The 23,907-nt window shown below is 44.6% G+C and overlaps 1 protein-coding gene across 2 annotated transcripts in view; it reads right to left on the reverse strand.

The window, feature by feature from the left end:
- Positions 1 to 23,907, reverse strand: part of RGL1 (ral guanine nucleotide dissociation stimulator like 1) — a 214,563-nt gene that overhangs the window by 38,255 nt on the left and 152,401 nt on the right. For both annotated transcript variants that reach the window (XM_059673768.1, XM_059673769.1), the window contains 4 exons: positions 22,233 to 22,310; positions 5,608 to 5,792; positions 2,100 to 2,224; positions 234 to 449 (listed from right to left, as the gene is read on the reverse strand). In XM_059673768.1, the coding sequence (XP_059529751.1) occupies positions 234 to 449; positions 2,100 to 2,224; positions 5,608 to 5,792; positions 22,233 to 22,310 (604 nt within the window). The remainder of the gene's footprint in view (positions 1 to 233; positions 450 to 2,099; positions 2,225 to 5,607; positions 5,793 to 22,232; positions 22,311 to 23,907) is intronic.

Below are 23,907 nucleotides of genomic sequence, written 5' to 3' on the forward strand. Positions count from 1 at the left end.
AAAATGAAGCAAGCAAGGAAAAACAGGAAAAGGAGGAAAAGTAAATAAGCTCCCAAGTTAAGAAAGACAACTTTCTTACTTCCGCAGAACAATAACAATAACAAACGCAATGGGCCCTCACATGGAAAGGTCTTCCGACGGCCTTTCAACCAGATGGAAACCATTTAAACACAGGGATGAAGTAGAACCCGATATCGACGAAGCACACAGAATATTCAAGAAGAGACAATTACGTGAGCAATGTTAATCCACTTCTCGATGATTCTGGCTCTCTGCTGGGTTTTGAGTTCTTTGCCCCCCAAGATGGTGCTGACCACGCATTTGGTGAGGGCATTAAATTGAGAGATGGTAGCGCGGATCGTAGGAGCCAAATGTTTGTTTTCCTTCTTATCCCTTTGAGACCAAATGCAGCCCAGGCAGTGGTGAGGCACTACTTTCTTGAATAGTTGCTAGAACAAAAGAGGAATTGACTTTAAGGACAACACAGACATTTCATGTGGCAAAGTACGTCATCTGGGTCATCTGTAAATTGCTATTTTTTTCAACGGACAAATAACCCTTTTCTACTTGATTTGCCTCATGGTGTTCATCTCAATAGACAAAAGTGAATAATTAATCCATGAACTGGTCAGAAAAGCCCGCATGTTCTTTCTAAATCTGCTCAAGTGAAGAAATGAAACACAATGACCAAAAGAAAATCTAAATGCCCAAGATCATTTTAACTTTTCTGTCTTCGAAGGAAAGCCAAGTAAAAATCTATGCTTAAGGTTATTTTTGACCTCTCACTTTGTAAGTTATATAAATGTCTAATTGCTATGCTGTACACCTGAAACTATAATAATACTGTATGTTGACTTTAATTAAAAAATTAAAATTTTTTTAAATATTATTTTGACCTCAAATTCATATCCATGGTGTTTTCTGGGCACTCATGACCATGAATTATGGACTATTATGAATTATCACAATCATTTGGGCTCTTCTGCCCTTACCACTTTGGGGAAAGCAATAATAGTCAATAATCTATATGTATTATGAATTGTCTATAATACACATGAATGCTCAAAGACCACCTGAAAAGTGACCCACCAAAATACAATACATGCGACATTCATCAAGGTCATTATCTCACATTATTTATAACGAAGAAGGTAAGAAGCATATAAAGGGAAAAGCTATTCAATGTCAGTCACACACCAAAAGGGATAATGAGGGATTTGAAGCCTGGCTTTGAGGTCTTTGCCTAAAAGTCATAACCAATGACATTTTCCATCTTTCTCTTATGCTATCAAGAGGAACAATCACAAATTTGTTGAACAAATCAGATTATCATTTGCACAACAATTCAATATGAGATGTCCAGGGTTTATATGAAAAGTGCAAACACCAGGATTGACTTTACACAGACTATCTGTGTTTATTTGCGTGCTCTAGATGGAAACGGCAACTTTTGATGCTGCTTTTCCCAAAGCGGTAAATGCAGAAGAGCCCAGACAATCGTGATAATTCATAAGAGTCCTTTTTTCTCCCATGGGTATTTATCAGCTAAAATTGAGCTACGAAACGTGGCTGATGTAATCAAACATGTGCAGCTAAAAAAAAATATGCGAACTTCAAAGGTGCAAGAAGCACATGTGGAAATGAGCTGCCAGATAGAGTCACATGTGGATTCGGTGGATTTATGTGATCCTAACTTACACTTTGACCCTTTTACAATCCCCCAAATAAACAGTTCAGAACTTGAAATATTTATGAGCTTGAGGGGAGAGAAATGCCCATGGGACAGGGCAGATTTTGTTTCACTAGGATTAAAATTCTTGTTTCCCTCTGTGTATTGAGTGCCAAGGAAAAAGCACCTTCACCCAGAACTGCAAGGAGAACTTAGGCCTGAATTATTCAGATGATTGACTCAAGTCACATTTTCTCCCTGCATTTACAGGCACAGCCCCGCAAGGATTTGAAAAGACTTAAATCACCTTGCCCCCTGCCCTCCCGGCCACCAGTACTGTCACCCACACGCCCCCCCCCCCCCCCCCCCCGCCACCGCCCCACCGCCGGGTGTTAAGCAGACGCACATCTGAGGCTCAGAGAAGACTTACTGCATCCATATAGGTCAGCTGCTCTGCCACAAGATCCTCTGAGAAGCACGTGAATTCTGCAGACCCTCCGGCCTCCGGTTCCTCTTCCTCTTCCAGGCGGCAGGAGATGGTGTTGGCAAACCCATCTGTTGACAGATGTTGAAAAAGTTAGTTAGTTGGGGCGACTGTATATGACCTTGTTTATGGAGTCCAACTGAACATCTTTCTCTTAGGAAGGAAAGGGTGATTCCTTCAGTAAACCCATAGGGAGAGAAGAGCAAGCACAATATATCTGAGTGGAATGAATGGAGGTCTTCACCATCTCTGCTTGTTCTTTGATTCTTTATCAAGTTTAGAGGCCTCTGCCTTTGACTAACCCCTGCCTGGTTCCTGGGCCACGGATTGAGCCGGGTTAGGCAAAGTCTAGAGCAGCCGTGGGCAAACTATGGCCCACGGGCCGGATCCGGCCCGTTTGAAATGAATAAAACTAAAAAAAAAAAAAGACCGTACCCTTTTATGTAATGATGTTTACTTTGAATTTATATTAGTTCACACAAACACTCCATCCATGCTTTCGTTCCGGCCCTCCGGTCCAGTTTAAGAACCCATTGTGGCCCTCGAGTCAAAAAGTTTGCCCACCCCTGGTCTAGAGGGAAGCAAAGCTGGGCTACATTGAGTGCTTACCCTCACCCTGGGCTCCCTCAAACCCTCTGGTCAGCTCAAGGACTAACCCAACTACTTCCTGAATTCCCAATATGACATTCTTAATTACTGGGCCATTTATGACCAGAAGCCTAGAAGGACTGGATGTGAAGGCAGGTCAGGCTTTGGGGAGTAAAATGGGCCAATTTGGTGCCAGAAGTGCTGATAAAGTCCTCAGAAGCCTCAACAAGGCCTCAGAATTCTCAAAATGCTTGGAGTAGCTTTCAGCTTCTACCTCAAGTTAAATTTGCATGACAAATATTTTTAAACTAAATTTAGCCCTGGCTGGGTGGTTCAGTTGGTTGGAGCATTGTCCTGTACACCAAACAGCTGTGGGTTTGATCCCGGGACAGGGCACATAAAACAGGTTGTAGGTTCGATCCCCTATCAGGGCACAAACAGGGGGTGACTGATCAATGTTTCTCTTTCTCCCTTCCCCTTTCTCTAAAAATCAATAAACACATATCCTCCAGCGAGGATTTAAACACAAACACAGAAAAACAACTAAATTCACATTGAGCCTTATTACAGGTAAGATCATCACTTAGCACATCATGGAGGGCACAGGCTGAGTGAGTAAACGTCACTGCAGTCACTACCTAGGACTGCAAATCCCACCTGGAGGACTCGGCACACGCATGGAGCAGGACCTCCGGGTCCATGCTGCAGAGGGAGCAGGATGAAGCCTAACCAGCCCCCCTTCCCTGGAACCTTTTCCTAGTTCCCGGCTGATTCCCCATCTCATCCTCTTCACACTCCTCGCTGTCCTCTCTTTTCAATCTGTTCTCAAGTGAAAATACCCAGAGCTCTATTCAGTTACCTCTTAGCAGAAATGTAATGTGTCACTACTCCCCCAAAGGTTTACATTTTAAGCCTTTCCTTGCTTTCTTTGTAGAATAAAAGACATCTAGGCCCCGTGGATCAAGCCGCGGTGGCCTTCTCTTAGCTTCCTCGGGGGAAAGGGGTGCTGAGATTGAACCCTACATCGCTTCCCTTATCAAGGTGCCAGCTCTGATGACAGGTATGCAGTTTAAGGCCACCCCTCTCCCCAGAGTGGAAGGCACTGATGCGAGTGGGAATGGGTTATGTGTGGAGAAAGTAGAAGGGGATCACTGCCTGTTCCGGAGCCTGGGACACACACAGGCACGAGCTAAAGAAAGCTGAAACCCCGCAGTTCTACCGCTTGGCTTGCACACAGCCCTGGCGCTCTCTCATTCTGTGGAGGAAGAAGACATTTGAAATCCCGAACCCTCTTGCTAGCTACTATGTAAGTCTGTCTCCACCACTGCAACGCAGAGGCCGACCCACTTCCGCCAAGCGGTGTTCGCGGTAAGGCCGCATCTTCCCTCTCATTCACCCAACACTCCCAGGGGCCTGCCATGGGCCTTGGATGCTGCGGAGACGACATGGTCCTTTCTCTCCGGGCCCAGACCACAGTGCTTGCTGCTGACTTTCCAGCAGAGGCGAAACACTCCTAGGAGAGGTTGTTGCTTTTGCCGGAATGAAATTGGGTAAAAGACGCGCATGGGAACCAAGCTCCTAAAACTCCTTCTCAGTAATGGCTCCTGTACGTAAACATCAGTTTTGAGCTTTCTTGATAAAAAAAAAAAAAATGTCCAAACTCAGAAAGAAGTCATTCTGGGCTACTGCAAGCCTTCCCAAAGCCTGCCAGCGAGCTCTGCCTTCAGTCCCCGGTAGGAACAATGAACGACTGGTCCCACCGGTTCCCCAATTAGGCCCGGAGCCAGGGGCAGCCCCAGGGAGAGCTGGGCTCTAACCCAGCCTTTCCACTGCGCACAGGCAGGCGGGGAGGCCCTGAGGTCCAGGCTGGAGGAGCACCGCTGGCATTCAAACATTCCCGGCAGATGAAGTCATCTGAGATAGGAGCGCTTGGCAGGCAGCTTCCAATGATGCAACTGTGCTTCCCCCTCGCTGGTCCTCCATAGCAGAAAAAGTTGTGCAGGTACCGTTTGGGATTTAAGGGTATTTTCTTTGGCGCTGAGGCCGAGTCCCTTATCGGGACTGTTTCCTTTACCCACTGAGGAAATCGGGCGTCACTTCTGGGACATGCCTGTCAGGAGTTCCAAGTGGGTCAGGCGTCATGGCAACCAGCGCCTGGCAGGCCGGAGGGGGTGAAAACATCACGCTGAAAGACCGTCCTAATCTCTCTCTGGCTTTCTGCAACGCCTGATAGTTCCAGGACTTGCGGTGGTGGCTCTTCCTTTGTCCTTGAAAACAGGCAGTCAATTCTTCAAATAGGAAAAAACAGCCACGGAAACTCCCGCCGGTGAGGCCTTTGGAGAGTCGGAATGACGGGAATCTGCCCTGGCAGGGGGCAGATGAACTACAGTGATGCTTTTCGGGGAAGGAGAAACACCTCTTCCAGCTTCTGGGAGGGCAGGGGCAGAACTGGATGCCGTTCTTGGCCTGCTGAACGGGGGCTGTTGTGTGGGATGAGTGTCCATTGGATAGGACGAGGAGCCATTGGGCCGATAATAAAGAGCAAATTCAGGTTCAGCACAGTAACAGAAGATCATCCTCTTTGTGATATTAGAAGAAACCCTAGAAAATTACTTCGCTTCTGAGTCCAGTTCCTCCCGTGTAAAACGAGGGCGCCGGACTAGGTGGTCTTGAGAAGCCCTTTGCTCTAAAACTCTAGGGCTCTGGAATTAGGCCTTGGATGACCTTGAGATTTCACCCACCACCCATCCCACAGCAGCTTGTCCCTCAGAGGGAAGCCACGGTCTCCTAGTCAACAAGGGGAGGGAGCACATTTCCTCAACGTGTGGTTACAGAATCAGAACCCTGAGACCAAACCAGTACTCACTGTCCGCTTCCACCTCCTGCTTGTGAAACTGCTCAAGAAGGTTCTGTGCTCTTCTCTCTGGGTCAGAGCCTGGCATCATGCGTTTGAGATAGTCCAGCAGTTTCTGTAAGCAAGGGAAGTGAGGGGGCTCTCGGAAGTCCTCTCCACATTGGTCAAGCCAGGCCCGCAGGATAGAGGCGATTGCACTGGAAGAGAGAAATGGGGAGTCACTGCATCTGGCTGGTTGTGGGGACTCAAAACGGGCCCTGGACACCAGGACCAGCCTGGGCGTACCCCAGGAAAACATGGGCAGGCGGTCAACAGAGCCTGTGTTATCGTCGGAATTCGCTAGTTAATATTAATAAAGGGAAGAAAGCAAAGGGAAGTCAGACATTGAGAGCAAGGCACTGGGCAGCTTCACCCCAGAGCTGCAGCTTCGTACAGCATGGTTCCTCCAAGGGGATTAACGCCCCTCCCTCCCCCCATCAGGTACTGGGTTGTTGGGGGAAGCAGGGAGATACAGGAACAAGTGCAGTAGAAGCCCGGGTGGCACAGGGGAGCTGCTTGCCTGTCAGTCTAGCCTGGAGAACAATGGATTGGCTAGGGGGTGGAACCCATGAGAAGCGTGCAAAATCTTGGAAAGTTAATTGGTCAAGCTCCTGGTTAAAACCCCAGACAAAGGAGCTCTCTTGCTCCGTGACCCAGACTTGCCTGTGTGTTTGCATTCTCTGTCCATAACCATGTGGCCTTAAGCAGCCCCATGGCCCATGGCCACGCAGACCCCACACACAATGGACTGCAGCTGGGAACACAAGCTAAGCTAGCCAGGTGCTGGACTGGACTGGACTGGACTTTATTATGGAGCAGAAATTCTGGGCAGTGGCCTTAATTCTGTCCCTGCTAAAGACAACGCTGGATGTTTTCCATGGTGGGGCAGACAGAGATGGGACCTTGGAGGGGGAACCCCCTTCGTTTTACATCATCAATAAAGCTGACCATGAAACCCCATTCTCCCGTGGGTGCCTCAGGAAATTCATTCCTCAAGGCACCCCAAGATCTCCACTTCCTCCGGTAACAAAGCAATGCCAATTAAATTAAAGCACTTGAAAACAAGCTGCCTATATTTTATTATTTTAAGGAGCAGGGTAAAGACTGATAAATTTTTTTTTAAAGAACTATCATCCTTAGAAAAATCCATACAGGGCAGAAAAAGACATGCAGAAGAAGATTTAGTGAGTCTTGAAGCAACTTCAAAGCAGTCTGTGCACAAGGAGACTAAGTGTTGCCAATCCTGGATTCACTCAAATCAGAGATCACAAAAGCTACAGCCCTAACATTTCAGGAATTAACTGACAGTAGGCTAGAAATCCGACTGATAAAAGTATAAGTGCATAAATTTAATTTTACAAAGATCACCAAGGTTTCATCATAAGAACCAAAAATGTCTTTACAAAGTTATCCTTTTCCTTCTCAAATTACAAGAGAAAAATCTGTTTTGAGTGGGAGACATAGTATGGCTAGATAAGTTAGGTTGTGAACAGTGAAGATAAACTTGGCAAGCAGAGCCACTGAGAAGGTGATTTCTTTGGATGGCTTAGCACAGTGGTTCGCAGCCTTCCTAATGCCGCGACCCTTTAATACAGTTCATGTTGTGGTCACCCGCAACAATAGAATTATTTTCGTTGCTACTTCATAACTGTAATTTTGCTACTATTATGAATCGTCATGTAAATATCTGACATGCAGGATGTATTTTCATTGTTACAAATTGAACATAATTAAAGCATTGTGATTCATCACAAAAAAATATGTAATTACATATGTGTTTTCCGATGGTCTTAGGCGAGCCCTGTGAAAGGGTCGTTCAACCCCCAAAGGGGTCTCGACCCACAGGTTGAGAACCGCTGGCTTAGCGGGTTGACTCCTACAGAACAGTTCTGCACTTCTAAAGGATGGATGAATTAATTTAATTAGTACCACAGTCAGCTAATATTTCTTAATATTTCAGTGAGAGAATACTCTTCCAATGACACTGATGGAAAAAATAGGTGTAGAGGGCTAATAATTCACATAATACAATAAAAATAAAAAAACAGCATCCAGCCCTGGCCAGTGGGTCTCAATGGTTACAGCATCGACCCATGCAGCAAACGGTCCTGGGTTTGATCCCCAGTCATGGGTTGCAGGTTCGATCCCCAGCTTCTGTGGGGGCGCCTGCAGGAGGCACCCAATCCATCCAATCCATGTGTCTCTCCACACAATTTTCCCTCCCTCCCTCCCTTCCACTCACTCCAAAAAAGCAATGGGAAAAATATCCTCGGGAGAGGATTAAAAAAATTAAAAATTAAAAGATAAACAGCATCCAGCTAAGAACAAGACCAGTAACTCAATGACCCCAGTGACCCCTCAGAGCTTCATAAGATTAAAAAAAAAACAACCCCAGGCAGAAATCCAAAATTACCAGTAAAAAGGCATTATAATAAATTAATGTCATTTGCTCCTTTACCACCATACTTGTTATCCTTAAAATTATAAAACTGACTATTTATAGACAAAAATGAATATTGCAAATGTGTATAAACTAAAACAGCAAAACATCTACTCCCCCTTCACTCTAATCCCATTCCCGTGAATTTCTGTTAACAGTTTGGAGTGCATTCTTTTAGACTTTTCTATGGATATGGATAAGTTTGAATAGCTAGAATATGTATATGTAACCCAACATGTCTTTTTCCCACAGATTAGTATGTTACAGACACCACTGCACTCACTACCTCTAGATGGTCCCGTTTTTCAGGGCTGCGTAGTGTTCCCTGCATGGAGGCAACATAATTAACATCAGTATTCTCCCACTAGCATGCAAGTGCTGAGGCTATTTTCAGATCCTCACAATTACAAACAACCACAAAGCGTGCATCCTTGTTTCCCTGTGTGCGTGTGTATTTCTATAGGGCGCACTCTAAAGAAATTACGTCCAGGGAGAGATGTAGCCCCAGAAGGAAAGGGAGAAGGACTTAGTCCAGATTGGACGGGTCTTCAAGTGCAAAATGTGTCCCCCTCGGCCTCCTGTTTTAAATCAGCTCTGGTAACCTACTCATTGTACCCTCTGGGACAGTGCAGTCCCGCAGCTCAGCCTAAGAGGGCTTTGAAAGTTCACTACCAACCCAGACAGTGAATCAGCTAGAGAAAGCATTTTCATACAAAAGAGAAACGAAAGGAAGGAGGGGGAAGGAAGAGATGGAGGGAAAGACATACACACACAGCGTGATGCAGCACGAAGCGACCCTGCCTCCTATCAGCGGCGGCCTATCCACATGCCAGGACGGGAGGCCTCCCGGAAGGCTGGACCAGGGCCCAAGCTCACAGCAGCTCTGTGCCTGCCCGTTCTGCGAAGAAACTTTCCGTTCTTGATGGACGGACCAGCAGATAAAATGTGCAACTTGTAAGGTTTCAAAAAGGAAAGCCACATCACAGTCATGAGCTACCCCAGGGTTAGCGGCCAGTGGCTTTTCTGTCTTCCCATCCTTGGTTCAGCTCCTGAGCTCTAACTACAAACTCACAGGAAAGTGTGACTGTTAAACCAGGGAAGCCACTGGGCTCTGGACACAGAACAAGAGAGGACACTGGGGAAGGAACGCCTGTGCCCTCAGGGAGGTGGGCAGGTCACGGAACTCCGCTGCCCCGATCTGGAGTCGAGACCTGGTAATACCTGCTTTCCTCTACCTGGCCGTGGCCACACAGGATTCCAGATGACATGATATCAGTAAGGACATTGGGAGCTATCGGGGGCGGCGAGGAGAAGGCAGTCCTAAAACTACTCGCCACAAGCCACGAAAGGAAGGTACTGAAAAAGGTAAAATGGCTCAGTGAAGTCAGCACTCATGGAAATCAACAGAAAGAATTTGCCGCCTGTCCCAGAAAGAATGACAAACATACAAACCATGCTACCAATGCGGCTCCAGGCTCCAAGAGCAAACCCACCCACACACACACCCACACTCACACCCACACCCCTGGGGCAGCCTCCTCAGGACTTATCACCTGGGGCACATCAGGCAGCGATACAAATTGCAGGACATGACTCTTAAATGACTGGTGGAAACTGAAGGAGGAATTTCTGAAACCAAATGGAGAGATTAAGACTGTGACATAATCTAAACTCAGAAGGGACAAAAGCCACTACATGGCTTCTTTTCCAAAGCCACCTTTGGTGGGTCCCAGAACAAAACTCCCCAGTCCCAAGGGGGCACGTACATCTGAGTAAGCACGCTGGGTGTGTGCCAGGGGCAGGGGGCCAAACTTGAGAGCTGAAGGGACAACAGGATTGCTTTTTCTGCCTCAAGCATTCTTGGCAACGTGCAAACCGTTGGCAGTACGTGAACGTTTTGTAACTGACTGCAAATTTCTGTAGAAGGAAGACGCTCATACGTCAATGTGTGCAACTGACTGATGCTGTTCTGAGATACTTCCTTCTAAGAAACAGACCTCTGGGGAGAATTAACTCACAAATTAAAGTGATACTTATGAGTGACCCTTGTTTTCCATATTCACAAAAACTAGTTATGCGATGAGTGTGTCACAACAGCAGAGCCTTAAGGTCCCACCGAAGGATTTAACTTCAGAAAGATCTAATCTAATTAGGGCTTCAGGAGGACTTCCCTGAGGATATAATGTTAAAGCTCAGATAGTAAAGATAAGGAAGGGTGAAGACTGGGACAGCAGCTAAGCAAGGGCCCTGAGGTGAGAGAGAGCAAAATATTCTGAAGGGACATAATAGAATAGAAACAGAGGAGAGGGCCCAGCTGGTATGGCTCAGTGGTTGAGCATCGACCTATGAACCGGAGGTCATGGTTCGATTCCCAGTCAGGGCACATGCCTGGCTTGATCCCCAGTAGGAGGTGTGCAGGAGGCAGCTGATCAATGATTCTTTCTCATCATTGATATCTCTCTCTCTCTCTCTCTCTCTCTCTCTTTCTTCCTTTCTTTCTTTCTCTCTCTCTCCCTTCCTTTCTGAAATCAATAAAAGTATTTTTTTAAAAAAAGAAATAGAGGGGAAGTATGAATCACAATGAGGTTTGCTATACTTACTTGATTTCTTAGCCAAACAGACATCAATCATATTTAGTAATTGATGGTTGGAAGCTAAGAGATTACTTAGCTGAGCATTGCAAGGAAATAGTACAAAATTTTAGCCACATCCAGGGGTCTTCACTGCAGAGTAATGGAGCTGAGGTGAGCATTTAGGCTGCTATTATGCCCAAACCATAGATTTTTAATGCATAGAGATTATTTTTAGGTAAATGTGTTAAATCATATTAAAAATCCCATCAGTAGTAAAATACTCTAGAATTGGTAAAATGTTTAATAAAAACTTTTTCAGAAATGAAGTCATCTCCCTCATGATTTGTATGTAACCTCCAAGCCAAGAAATGGGATTACCACACAAAAGGAATAACTATCTATTTAGAGCTCTTTTCTCTCCCCAGAAATCTGTTTAAGATAATAATTTATTGTTACTTAATCATCAGCAGAAGATAAGACATGAAACTATTTTTCAAAAGCAGCACAATGTTTTTCTATTTTAGGACATTCTCCCAGAACCAGACCTTTTCCTAATGTTGATAATGAAGAGGTAAGAAGATCTACACGGCATGCGACCCTGCCAAGCCCTGAGGGTGGGAGCCAATGCACTTGGCCCTTCAGGGGAAAAGAGCAAAGTAACCTTGAGACTGACTCTGAGTGGGACCTTCGGCCTTGTTCTCCTAGTCACAGAACAGTCTTCGGGTTTCAGGGGCGTTGCCAGATAGAGGCTGCCTCTGAGACCCCAGCTAGATAGTTTTCTGATGAGAAAGAACAAGGGAAGGGACAGAGATTTTATTTATTTTTCCTTTTTTCTGAAAAAGCCTGGAGTGGATGGAAACATTATTATCTGAACTTGTCAGGTCGTTTTGCAACGCCTTCTTGTGCTTTCCATGGTTCATTTTGGTACTGGCGGTGAGTAGGGATTAGAATACTGGGAAGGAAAGTGGAAGAGGAATTAAGAGAGGCCCCAGGGAAATAAATGCAAACAAAGCCAGAGGGAGAGCTAAGCACCAGAAGGCAAGTACAGGGTGCAAAGCCAGTGAGGGGCTGTGGGCAGTTGAAGAAGAGACAAAGTTCCAGGGCAAGAAGAAGGGAGACGAGGGTGGTGATGGGAAGGACATGCAGAAATACCAGTAAGTAGAGTGGAAAGGGCGGAGAAGAGGAGGAGGAGAGCCCAAAGCCAGCTACCCAAAGTCAAGGGTGTTTACCCACCTGTCATTCATTCCCAAACTACATGTGCAGGCCCTGGCATCTGGAGGTAAATTTACAGAAACTGAAGAAAACTGCTGTGCATAGACTTAACCCCATATCACCAAACCCTATGCACTGTGTCAGTGAGTGACTGCATTCCATTAGGAAAGGAAGAAAGCTAACCGGGCTCCTAATGCCCACTTTTCATGAGCAGCTAAGCACAGCTAAGTCTCTGGAGTGAGACTGGCTGGAATCCTGGTTCCAAGGCTTACTAGCTGTAACCTAACTAACCTCTCTGTGTCTCAGCTTCCTAATGTGTAAAATGGGATAATAACAGATCCCTCCTCACAGAGTTGTTGTGAGGCCTAGAAGATACAATACATGTGAAGCGTTTAGACTAGTCCCTAGGACATAGTGAGTACTCAAAAAATATTAGCTATATGTATTACTTTAAACAAGAAGTGAAGTCTGTAAGACTAGGACTAAAGGCCAAAGGAACTACACACATGCACCACACTGTAGTTGATGAAAGCTGCTTCCTACTGCATGAGTTAACAACTCTGATACTGCTGGGTATGTACACTGGGATTTGAACAGTTAAATAAATGAATGGCAGATGGGAGAAGCCAGCTTTCTCACTGTTGGAGAGGGAATTTACAAATAAACAAGGGGAGGAAGTTAGAATAAGCCATGTGGTCATGGACTAGAGTCAGAGACATGAGTAAGAGCTCATGTTTAACAGAATATGGATGCTGATGGCTGCACACAGAAATATTGATAATATGTGTATTTACGTAATTAGTACACACATATATTCCTAGCCCTGTCAGTTGCGAGGGCCTAAAACAAGTGACACCCTAGTAGCAATGAGCGCACAGAGCACCCAGATTGTGGTTTCTTATTTCTTTTTTTAAGACTTTTTTATTGATTCTGAGAGAGAGAGAGGAAGGGAGAAGGAGATAGAGAGAAACATCAATGTGAGAGTGAGACATTGATCGACTGCCACCTGCACACCCCCTACCAGGAACTGAGCCTGCAACCCGGCCATGGGACCATGGATTCAAACTGGCAACCTTTGTGTGATGGGACCATGCCCAACCAACTGAGCCACACCAGCCAGGGCCAGATCATGGCTTCTAATACCATTCTCCAATCAAAGCAACTAGGTCTCCTTGAAGAAATGGCTAATTCCAGGCCTGGGATAGAAAAAATATAAGATGAGCCTAGAGCATATTGCAGTGCCATAAAGGAAGGAAGGACTCAAAAACACATGAAATAGCTTTCATGAAGCCCAGCAAAATAACAGAGTAAAGGAACCCACAATGACAGGAGCATTTCAAAGCAACACAGGAGTCAACCAAAGACCTCTTGCGGCCGGTTTGACATGCTTATCTAAGAGCTAAAGCTGGAACAATCTGAGCAACAAAATGAATAAAGAAGCATTGTATTATAACCCAAATATAAAATAAATATCTACAAGTCCACACTGATTTAAATAAATGATTGAATAAATTAATAAATGGGGAAGACAAACCTCCCATGCAGAAGTTTTCCGAATAAATTATACACTTTGCCCTGAAAGAGGAAGTACAACTCCCTACTCTTTAAATGTGGGTTGTGCACAGTGGCTTCCTTCCAAACCATATAGTATGGAAAGGACGGGAAAAAGAAGATGTTTTCCGTAGAGAAATTTGAAAAATACTACTTCAATCAGGTGATCAACGCCAAAATCAGCAGTCATAAATCATGCTGATAGCCCCGTGGCCACGCCGATCTTCAGTGGCATGGGGAATTGTAATTTGACGTATGCCTGGAGGAAGAAGAGAGCTGGAATATTTATAAAAAGCAATATGATACTCCCCATGCTTTATTTAAGTATTGTGTCAAAATACACAGAACTTGTTTTTGAAACTCTTTAAAAAAATCATGCTGATAGCCTGTATGCTTGATATCTTGTGATGAGAACAACATTTTATCTGTTATTTCTTTCAAAGCCTCATAAACTCAGTCTAGTTATGAGAAAATTGTCAATCTAAGTGTGATAACAAGAAAACAAAGAGGCATCCTATAATACACTTGACCAGTGCTTATCAGAACCATTAGGTCATCAAAAACAAGAAAGGCTGAGAAACTATCAGGGCCAAGAAGAACCTAGGACAGTGATGGCAAACCTATGACACGCGTGTCAGAGGTGACACGCGAACTCATTTTTTTGGTTGATTTTTCTTTGTTAAATGGCATTTAAATATAAAAAATAAATATCAAAAATATAAGTCTTTGTTTTACTATGGTTGCAAATATCAAAAAATTTCTGTATGTGACACGGCACCAGAGTTAAGTTAGGGTTTTTCAAAATGCTGACACGCCGAGCTCAAAAGGTTCGCCATCACTGGCTTAGGGAGACATGACGACTAAATGTAATGTGGTGTCTGGGTGGGATCTGGGAACAGGAAAAGGACATTCGGTAAAAAGTAAGGAAATCTGAATCAAATATGGGCTGTAGCTAATCATGTGTCAATATTGGTTCACTTATTATAATAAACAAACTATACTGACGTAAGAACAATAGGGGAAACTGTCAGGGAGGCATATGGGAACAGTGCCATCTGCTCAAATTTTATATAAATCTGTTGTAAAAAACAACAACAACGTCTTAATTTAAAAAAAAATGGATGAACAAGAGGGTCCAACCTACATACTTACGAGAAATATTCCCATTTTCACCACAGGGAAAGAAGTAGAGGCCACAGAGCATAGAGGTTAAGGCCTGGGTTAAATCCCAGATCTTTCACTTATTCACTGTATGACCTTCGACGTATGTGCTCCTTAAACTCTCTATATCTCAGACTCTTCGTCTGTAAAATGGGACTATTAATATATACATAGAGTTTTGATGGGACTATTAAAGGATATACAGAACTTAACAGAGCGACTATTCCTACTAAGTAGCCAATGAGCTCTAGCTATTATTATTAGAAAGGGATATTGCCAACTCACCAAAATTATTTTTCTGGGATCTCAATAGCTCACTATTCTCCAATTCTGCACAGTCTGAGAAGGGAGTTTTTATGCTGTGTATAGGCCTCTAATGAAAAACCTGCTGAGGCCTTCTATAGTTTTCACATTAGAATGGAATTTCCATTGGCAATGACAGATGCTACCGGCACCAGGAACAGGAAGCAGGCACTCGGGCTGGTGGCCTGACCAACCTGGGCTTCCTTCTTTTTTCCTCACATCCTGCAACCCATCTCCTCCCCAGGAAACAAGCCTAACTTCCACATTCCTAACAGCTGTTTGGAGTCCTTTCTCAGGGTGTCCATTCAATAACGATGCCCAGCAAAATGACAGAGAGGCAAGGAAATAATCCCAAATGGAAAGATCTCTGAATGCCAACAAGCTAAAACATTAGTCACAATAGTGATACTGTAACCTAGTTCTTCATGCACTTCTGCCTGTGGCCCTATTACTATGACACAGGCAAACGGGGGGAGGGGGGATGAGGGGGACGGGTGGGGGAGTGTTGAGCACTTGAGATCCCAATGCCCTTTTTCAAATGGCAAGAAGCCCCAGAGCTAAATGGTGAGAAGCCCAGGTCTTGGAGTCAGCTGGACCTGAGTCCAAACACCAGACCTCTCTCTGAACCAGCTGCTTGACCTTAGTCCAAGCACATAACTGTTCTGAAGCCTCAGTTTCCACCCTGGGAGATGAGGACAGTATTGCACAGCCTACCTCTGATGGTGGAGAGGACAAGGGCCCAGCGGAATGCCCTCAGGAGTGAGCACAGCAGACTAGCCTGTGGCAGTGGCCAGCATGGGGATGTGGTTACCATCGCTCCCCTCATCCAGGAGGCTGGAGGGGGAACCAAGTGACAGACTGGCTGTGAGGTCTGTTGACCTTTCTCTAACCTGTAGGAAACCCTAGGAGATTCTCAGACGACTGTTTTGCCGTCTTTTTGTATCACACATTATCAATGTTGTCATATTCTTTATTTGTTCAAAAAGTAATTACTGCTTAGAAGCCCACTCTCTTCCCTTAAATGCACAATTTTGATTCAAGATTTCAATGACTTTTAAAACTTTAATTTCTACGTGTGTTTTTTCCAGTATGGACGTTTGAAAGACAATACCAGGCTCTTTTATGTGGCATATTACTTCTCCATTTCTTTTTTTGTTTTTGGTTTTTAACTTTTATTTTTTAAAAGTATTTCTTTCAAACAAAGGAATCAGAATAAGTAAAACAAATTTAATAAAGAAAAATAAAGTTGAGAGATCACTCTCTCTAAAAAAAGAAAAAAAAAAGAAAGAAAAAAAAAAAAGTATTTCTTTCACATTATAGCCTTTAATTTCTCTAAATTTTGAGTTTTACATCTTCTTTTTGCTCTGTTGTTCACCCCTCTTTCTTTTCCTCATTTTTGTTACAACTCCTCAGATTAATTTCAATCGCCTTCTCGGGGTATGCGAATTTGCTGGAATGAATATTGGGAAGATATTTAAATACTTTCCACTGCAAAGTTTCCCAGGAGTTAAAGAATCACAGCCAACTTTCTTTAGCTCATCTCCCTTTTCTTTAAAGTGTCTCCAATGTCTTGGATAACTACTATTTATGTGATTCTTTTCCAGTGACTAAACTCTGGTGTCACTGTTTACCGATGCTGGGAAAAGATAGGAGGAATGACATTCCCATCACATCATCTGGACGTGTGGGGATGAGAGCAGCACGATTTCAGCAGGGTTAGGATCTGCTACGGTGAAGAGCTCGGGAAAACAAAACATGGCGGTCCAGAGGGAGGTGAGGAGGGTCCATCAAAGAGGACACAGAAGCGACTTCAACAGTGGTTGTTCAAGAAAGGGAAGAAAATAGCCTCATTTCCCGAGGCGGTTTAAACCTCTCTGAATGAAGTTACGGCTATATATAGTCTAATCTCAACTCCATTTCAGAGCGTGAAGGGGAGGGGTGTCCGGCTCTGCATGGAGAACAGCCCTCTTTACAGTCTCTTCACTCCTGAATTCGATAACTGCAAGGAGTCTGCACTAGGGAGTTTCCTTTTCCCATGGGCTTGATGATACTATTCTACATAGACAGCACGTTATCACGTAAACTGTCAGCAGGAAGGAGGGAAAGGGCACAGGTAGAATGAGTGTGGGCAGAGGTTTCCTTCTGCCACAGAAAGTGAGTTTCCTGATTTCCAAATAGTGGCAACTCGGGGAATGTAGACATAAACACAGTAGGTATTAGATCATCAGTTCAATGCAAACGTTAGAAATCAATGGGCGGCAAAGATCCCAATGTCTAGAAGCCTTGGAAGATGAACTCCTTTGCAATGGAAAGGATGCTTGTTTTGGCCAGATAACTTCAAAGGCTTCCGGTATTGCACGAAGCCGGACTGGGAACACTCGGGGCTGGGATTACAGGTGGGAGTTGGCACAATCTGAGTCTTTCTGATGTGCATGAAGAACACTAGTCACTTGTGGTCCAAAACACCAGAAACCAATCTTTCATCCTGACTGTTTCCTCTGTACTTCCTCGTTTTCCTTCTTTTAATTCTTTTATCCTCTGGGAGGTTGATTAGATCCATATTTAGAAACACAGGAAAGAGTGTTATCTTGGGACTTGGGAGCCTGCATAAAATGAAAGCCTAGCTCCATGCTTTCCAGCAAAAGATGGAAAACCAAACAATGGTTGAACACTTTTCTGTTCATGGTTAAACCCAGCAGTGATGCCCCATCCCTAAAACTCTCCAGGACTGAGGGAAACTGCCCTAAAGCAGGATGTTTACTTCCTGTGTCTGTTTCCACCTGAAATCACAAGAAGACAGAGTCCCAGCAAAGGAAAACAATGGGCATTTTGCCACTCCTTGTCTTACCCACAATGCCACGCGTTAGCTCAGCTCTTTATTAATAACCACAGTGAGTAGTTGTGATGCCACGATGAATAACAAGCCAATCAAGGATGCTGTTTATTTTTTCTTCCTATTTTATCAAAACTGGTTGCATGGTCTTCTCAACAGAGAGAAGCAGTTAAGGGTACCTTTCAAAAATTCAATATACTGCCCTAGCTGGCTGGGCTCAGTGGATAGAGCGTCGGCCTGTGGACTGAAAGGCTGCGGGTTCGATTCTGGTCAAGGGCATACGCCTGGGATGTGGGCTCGGTTCCCAGTTGGGGGGCGTGCAGGAGGCAGGCAATCAATGATTCTCTCTCATCACTGATGTTTCTATCTCTCTCTCCTTCTCCCTTCCTCTCTTAAATCAATAAAAATATATATTTTAAAAACATTCAATATACTATTTGAACCACATCTCTGTTTCTGATATTCATTTTAATTTTAAGAAAGATAAAGAGAAAGCTAAATAAATTTGATCCTAGCTATCATTAAACCTGAAAGGACCTCAGAGCTCACATATTCCAAGCACTCATGTTTCAGGTAAAGAACCGAAACTGAGAGAGGTAAAGGGACCAGGTCACATGGCTGGTCACTGACAGAGTGATTGGGGGGGGGGGGGGTGCAGGGAGCTCAAGTCTGAGTTCTCCAGGCTCCTTAGCCAGGGCCCCTAACCTTCCACCTTCCTTGAGGCTGGCACCTGGGCCACCTCAGCATTTGATTCTCCCAATTACAAGAAGGGATATGAACAAACAAATTGCCAAATAAGCATGGTCCTAATTTTACATAGATTTATATACTCAAGATGGTAGCCTCATCACCATATAGCAAGATTTCTTCCCTAGGCACTTTGGACACAAAGGGTCACATAATTCACTAGTGCACTGTAGAATGTTCCCTAGCATTCCTGGCCTCTACCCACAAGATGCCAATAGTGGCTCCCCATGGACCTGAAACCAAAATTTCTCCAGATATTGCCAATGTCCTCTGAGGACAAAATTGCCCGTTGAGAACTCCCATATTGTCCTAGTTCCTGCACACCCATCAGCCACCAGGAAGCCTTTGGTCTTCAGATGCCAGAGCTCTGGGTGATGCAGACGCTTTCAGTAAGCAACCTATGGATGGCGAGGGCAGGCCCCTGACTTCCTCTCAGAAAGACAGAGCAGTGACCCCATCCAGTCACAGAATGATCAGGACAGAGTACGTTTAGAAAAAGAGAGCAAAATGGTAAGGGTGAAATGAGGTGAAAATAATAAAAGGAGAAATGGAAGGAAGAAGAACAGTAAGAAACAGCGGAAAGGGAAGTGGAAGGAAGAGAGAGGTCAGCAGACAGAGGGGTTTCAGAGTGCTTGCAGGACAGAGCAACCCGTTAAAAGAGAAAGGGGCATATTTCATCAGGCCTAATTTTCTAAAAAGGCAACTCAGTCTGAGAAAAAGGGCCAAGAACTTCCCAGCAATTCATTGTGAGGCTTTAGGAAAGGACCATTGTGGCCAGATGACGGCCTCGGGGGAGTCCTATGTGAAGCGCTTTGTAAAGGCCTGAATGCTTAAGACCGAAGCCCTATAAGACAGCCTACCCTGGAGTTTCACCCACCTCACTGTTCCTGGTACACAATGAAGCTGAATGACGCTTTCGTTTTATAATAACAAGCCTTTAAAACACCGAGGGTGACTCTTCACCACCAAAGTACAAATCAATTTCTTTAACTACTACTTCCCAGAAACCTATTGAATCTCGAACACCCCCTGGGAAACAGCAAGGCTCTGGGCACTGTACAGATTGTTGATCTGGGAGAGCTCCCGTGGCTGGTTGAATGGAAGCTCTAGATCTGACTCAATTCCAAATGAGCGTGGATAGCAACACACTCATTTCTGACTCTGGTCAAGGTAACATTTGACAAGCTGACCACTCAATTCTTACAGTACCTCTTCTTCTGTATATGCTTAAAAAGACACATCAGAGAAAGGTTCTTCTAAAAATAATTACTATGGCAGTTCGTTTTCATGGATAAACAAAATGAACGACAACAAAAAAGCCTCTAATCCTATGATTCTCAAACTTTAAAGTGCAGAGGACTCACTTGAGGATGTTGTTAAAATGCAGATTTTAATCTAGGTGGGGTGAGGCTAGAGATTCTGCATTGCTATCAAGCTCCCAGCCGGTGCTCATATGGCTGGTGGTCTGAGGACCACACTTTGAGTAAGAAGGCACTAAGTGTAATCCATTCTCCAAAATCTTCTATCTCATAGTATTTCCCTCTTGTACAAATCCTCTTATGACGTATTGAAGCTCTTCATGATATAACCCCAATTTACCTTCAGCTCCACTAACTCCCTTCCCCTAACCCTATGTACTCTGAAGCAGCCACACCAATTAATTCTGTGTTGTTACCTAAAATGTCATGCCCACTGCATGTCCCTGGTATGGCCCCACGGTTCCCTCTGCCTGGATGGCTCTATCACCAAAATCTTCACCCACCCCTCTTAGGACCTAAGTCAAATGTCAACTCCAAGAAGCATTCCCCAAGCCCTCTAAGAATAAGGCATTCCACTCGCCACATCTTGCACTTGGCATTAAAATATCTACACTGGTGTGTCCTATTTTCTGGAAAGTTATAGCTCATCCAAGAAAAGTATAAAACTACCTGGAGTCTAATTTGGGGGTTTAAAAGACAGTTTCTAACCTTCACATCCCTGGCTCCTGAAGAAGGGAATCCATGGGTTAATCCTCTGAGATAAAAATTCCATAGGATTTTTTAGCCCCAAAATGAGAATTTGCTACCAGTGTTCCAGGCCCTCTGAGATATATCCCACCTACTCGAGAGTATCACTGCAATAGTGGTAGCCCCCACCCCTGCATCGTGGATTTTTCCAGGTTGTCTCCAAGATCATCAGCATAAACGATCTCCCATTATAAAAACAAAACAAAACATATACACAATGAAAACACCCTCCCTTGCCCCTAGATGATTCTCCACCCCTTTATAACAAAACTCCAAAAAGTTGTCAAATTCACCATCCCCTCTCCCTCCCCTTCCATCCTCTCTTAAACCACATCTGTGCTAATCAAACAACAGATCAAAGCATTGCAAAAGCAATAGTCAACTTCCCAGACTCCTCTCACTTGATCTATGGGCAGCGTCAGACGCAGCTGGTCACTCCTCACCCTGAAACCCTTTCTTTGCTTGTCTTCTGGAACCTAACGTCTTTCTTCTCCTTCCCCCAGCGCTCTGTTCCAGGCTCCTCTGCGGGACCCTCTCCTTTCCTAACTCCAAACACTGAAGGGAACCAAGGCTCTGATTCAACATCGCCGGATCAGAAGCGCGTTCTGGTGCCCTAGCTGAATCAAACACCTCCTCAGGATCTCGCCCCCTAACCTAACTCATTTGCACTTCTCTCTTCTCCAGCTACCCTTCGTCCCCAGGAGGTCACGTGCAGTCCCACAGCTTTAAATACCATGGAGAAACTAAGGATGCTCAAATTTATACTTCCAGTCCAGACTTTTCCCTGAAAGCTAGACTTGGATGACCTCAAAATGAACATGTCTAAGATAAGTTACTGACACACATAAAGCTGAGGCTCTGTGCTACAGCTGCCCACACCACAACCCTGGAGGCGTCTGGCCTCCTCTTATCTCATGGGCCCCATCCTCTCCACCAGCACATCCTGTCAGCAACACCGTCAACACTGCAGAAGCTGAGTTCCTCGGCCGTCACCTCAAGTCCACCTACCATCATCCTTTGCCTGGACCCTTAAAAGGCTCCTTGCTGGCATTCTTGCTCCCATCCCCACTGTCATGTCAGAGCCAGAGTAAACCTTTAAAAACCCAAATCAGGACACAGCACTAGTCTTCTCAAAACCTCTAAACAAACATCTTCAGAATAAAACTCAATGTCCTTCCTAAGGCCTTTGAGTCCCCACATGACCCGGGGCTCCTCCTACCTTACAAATCTTATCCCCTAGCAACTGCCCCTTCAAACACTCTGCTCCAGCCTCACTCCCCTCCCCACTGTTCCTTGAACAGTGTTCCTGCCTCATAGCTTTTTCCAGATTCTCTGCCTGGATAGTCACAAAGCCCAGCCTGCACCACACTGAGGACTCTGATCCAATATCCCCAGACCAGAAAGCGCATTCCTGGTTTAGTGTGAGTCAGATTCCATCAGGATCTAGACCCCTTACCTCCTTCCTCCCTTTTAGCGTGGATTCTTTGTCTGTCTCTGCTAAAATATAAACTTCATAGAGCTGGGCCTTACTTATTTTGTTCAGGGCTGTATTCCTTAACACAGGGCCTGGCAAACAGCAGGTGCTCAATACATTTTTACAGGATGAATAAATGAATGTCATTAGAAAGTAAAAAAATAATGCTATATGCTTATACATTATGGGGGGAAAATGGCAATATTCCAAAGGAATTTTTAGAAAACCCTACTAAACCATATTCATTCAGACAATAAGTCTTGACTAAGAGCCTGTAATGCAGAGAAAAGACACTCACTTCCGGATCACTGTCCTGGACTCCGGTGAATTCTGGCTCCCATCTTCTTCACAGTTTGGGCTTGTCAGGTTTCCATACCTTTATGGGTGCAAACAAAACAAAACCCAGTCAATGGTGTTGGAAGCCACTCTACTCAATTTCAACCATGAAAGAACATTCTTTCAGGAATAATTCAGGAAAGAAATATTTATGAAGTAGCATCAAAAATGATATTGGATTACTGATATTTAATGGGTCTATTGGCCTATTCTAAATAAAAAAGTGACAATGAATCACCCTACTTAAACTTTCTCTTAGTAGTTAACATTTCTTTGCATTTTTAAAAAATGAAATTAGGCTTTTCCTCTCAGCAGAATAATCAGATGCTACATGACCCTTGTGAACCTTTTTTTGTTGTTATTAATTCTCACCCGAGAATATTTTTCCATTGATTTTTAGAGAATGGAATGGAGGGGGAGACACACATTGAGAGAGAAACATTGATGTGAGAGAGACACATCAATTGGTTGCCTCCTGCATGCACCCCAACCAGGGCCAGGGATCGAGCTTGTAACTGAGGTATGTGCCCTTGACTGGAATCAAACCCTGGACCCTTCAGTCCGCAGACTGACACTCTATCCGCTGAGCCCAACTGGCTAGGGCCCTTCGTGAACTCTTGAGCACATGACTCGACACCCCCAGCCCTCTACTGCGTCCACCAGCCACGGCCCTGCTGACACAGCTTTCACACATGCCACAAGTGAGCACAAAGTGAAAACCCACACTGACTGTGGTCTCTTCGAGGATAAGTCCTGTTCGAAAAGGATTATGGAAATAATTCTGGACCCTCAAGTGATGGCTGAGATAGAGACAAGGACCAAAGAGCAGAATTGTTATATCTCAGGAGAGCAGCTATGGGTACATTGAGGCTGGGCTGACCTAGACACAGCAACTAGGGAAGGGAGCACTGGGACACAATATTTTAGGAAGCAACAGGTGCTCAAATGTTAAAATTTGGCTCAGTACGTACTCAAAATTTACTAAATAACTGATCAGTCCCTGGTTAGCTATTCTTCCAACTCTGTATGTAAGCAAGTCTATTTCATACAAATAGATCATGTTTTATTTGGTTCAGAATGTACATGTAGTAAGTTTACTTGGAATTCTTCAGGCGTCTTTACATTCACTTATAATGCTTAGACTATTTCTGTAGTTCATCTTCCCATCAATGACGAATTCAGAGATTCCTTGGAATTTCCTAAGCTGACAGTCTGTGCCAAAGTTTGGATGATAGAAATTCTATAACTGGTGGCTTTACATTTTTAAAGAGCACACTTTTATCTTCTACTAATGGGATTAAAGGCCCCACCACCCTTATGGTTCCTGGTTTCTAGGATTTAAAATCCTTTTAAAAATAAAAATCCACCATCTGGTTTGACGGAATGCCAGTCTGTCTGGTCGGTCTCCTTCTCCCCCTATCCCGGTAGGTTCCAGTCTGTGCCCTTAGGCATTAACTGCCCCCTCCCATCCACCTGCTCCTTTTTCGAGCTCGTCAGCCTTATGGACTTCTTGGCCTCCCTGAAATATTTTCCACTGGCCTCCGCCCTCCCTGCTCCTCCTCATGCTGCCCTGCACCTGCTACTTAGAGGCCTTCCAGGGCTACCCTTTGCTTTTCCAGAGACAACAACTCAGTCAG

The sequence above is a fragment of the Myotis daubentonii genome, chromosome 18, assembly GCF_963259705.1.
Source record: "Myotis daubentonii chromosome 18, mMyoDau2.1, whole genome shotgun sequence".
NCBI lineage: Eukaryota > Metazoa > Chordata > Mammalia > Chiroptera > Vespertilionidae > Myotis > Myotis daubentonii.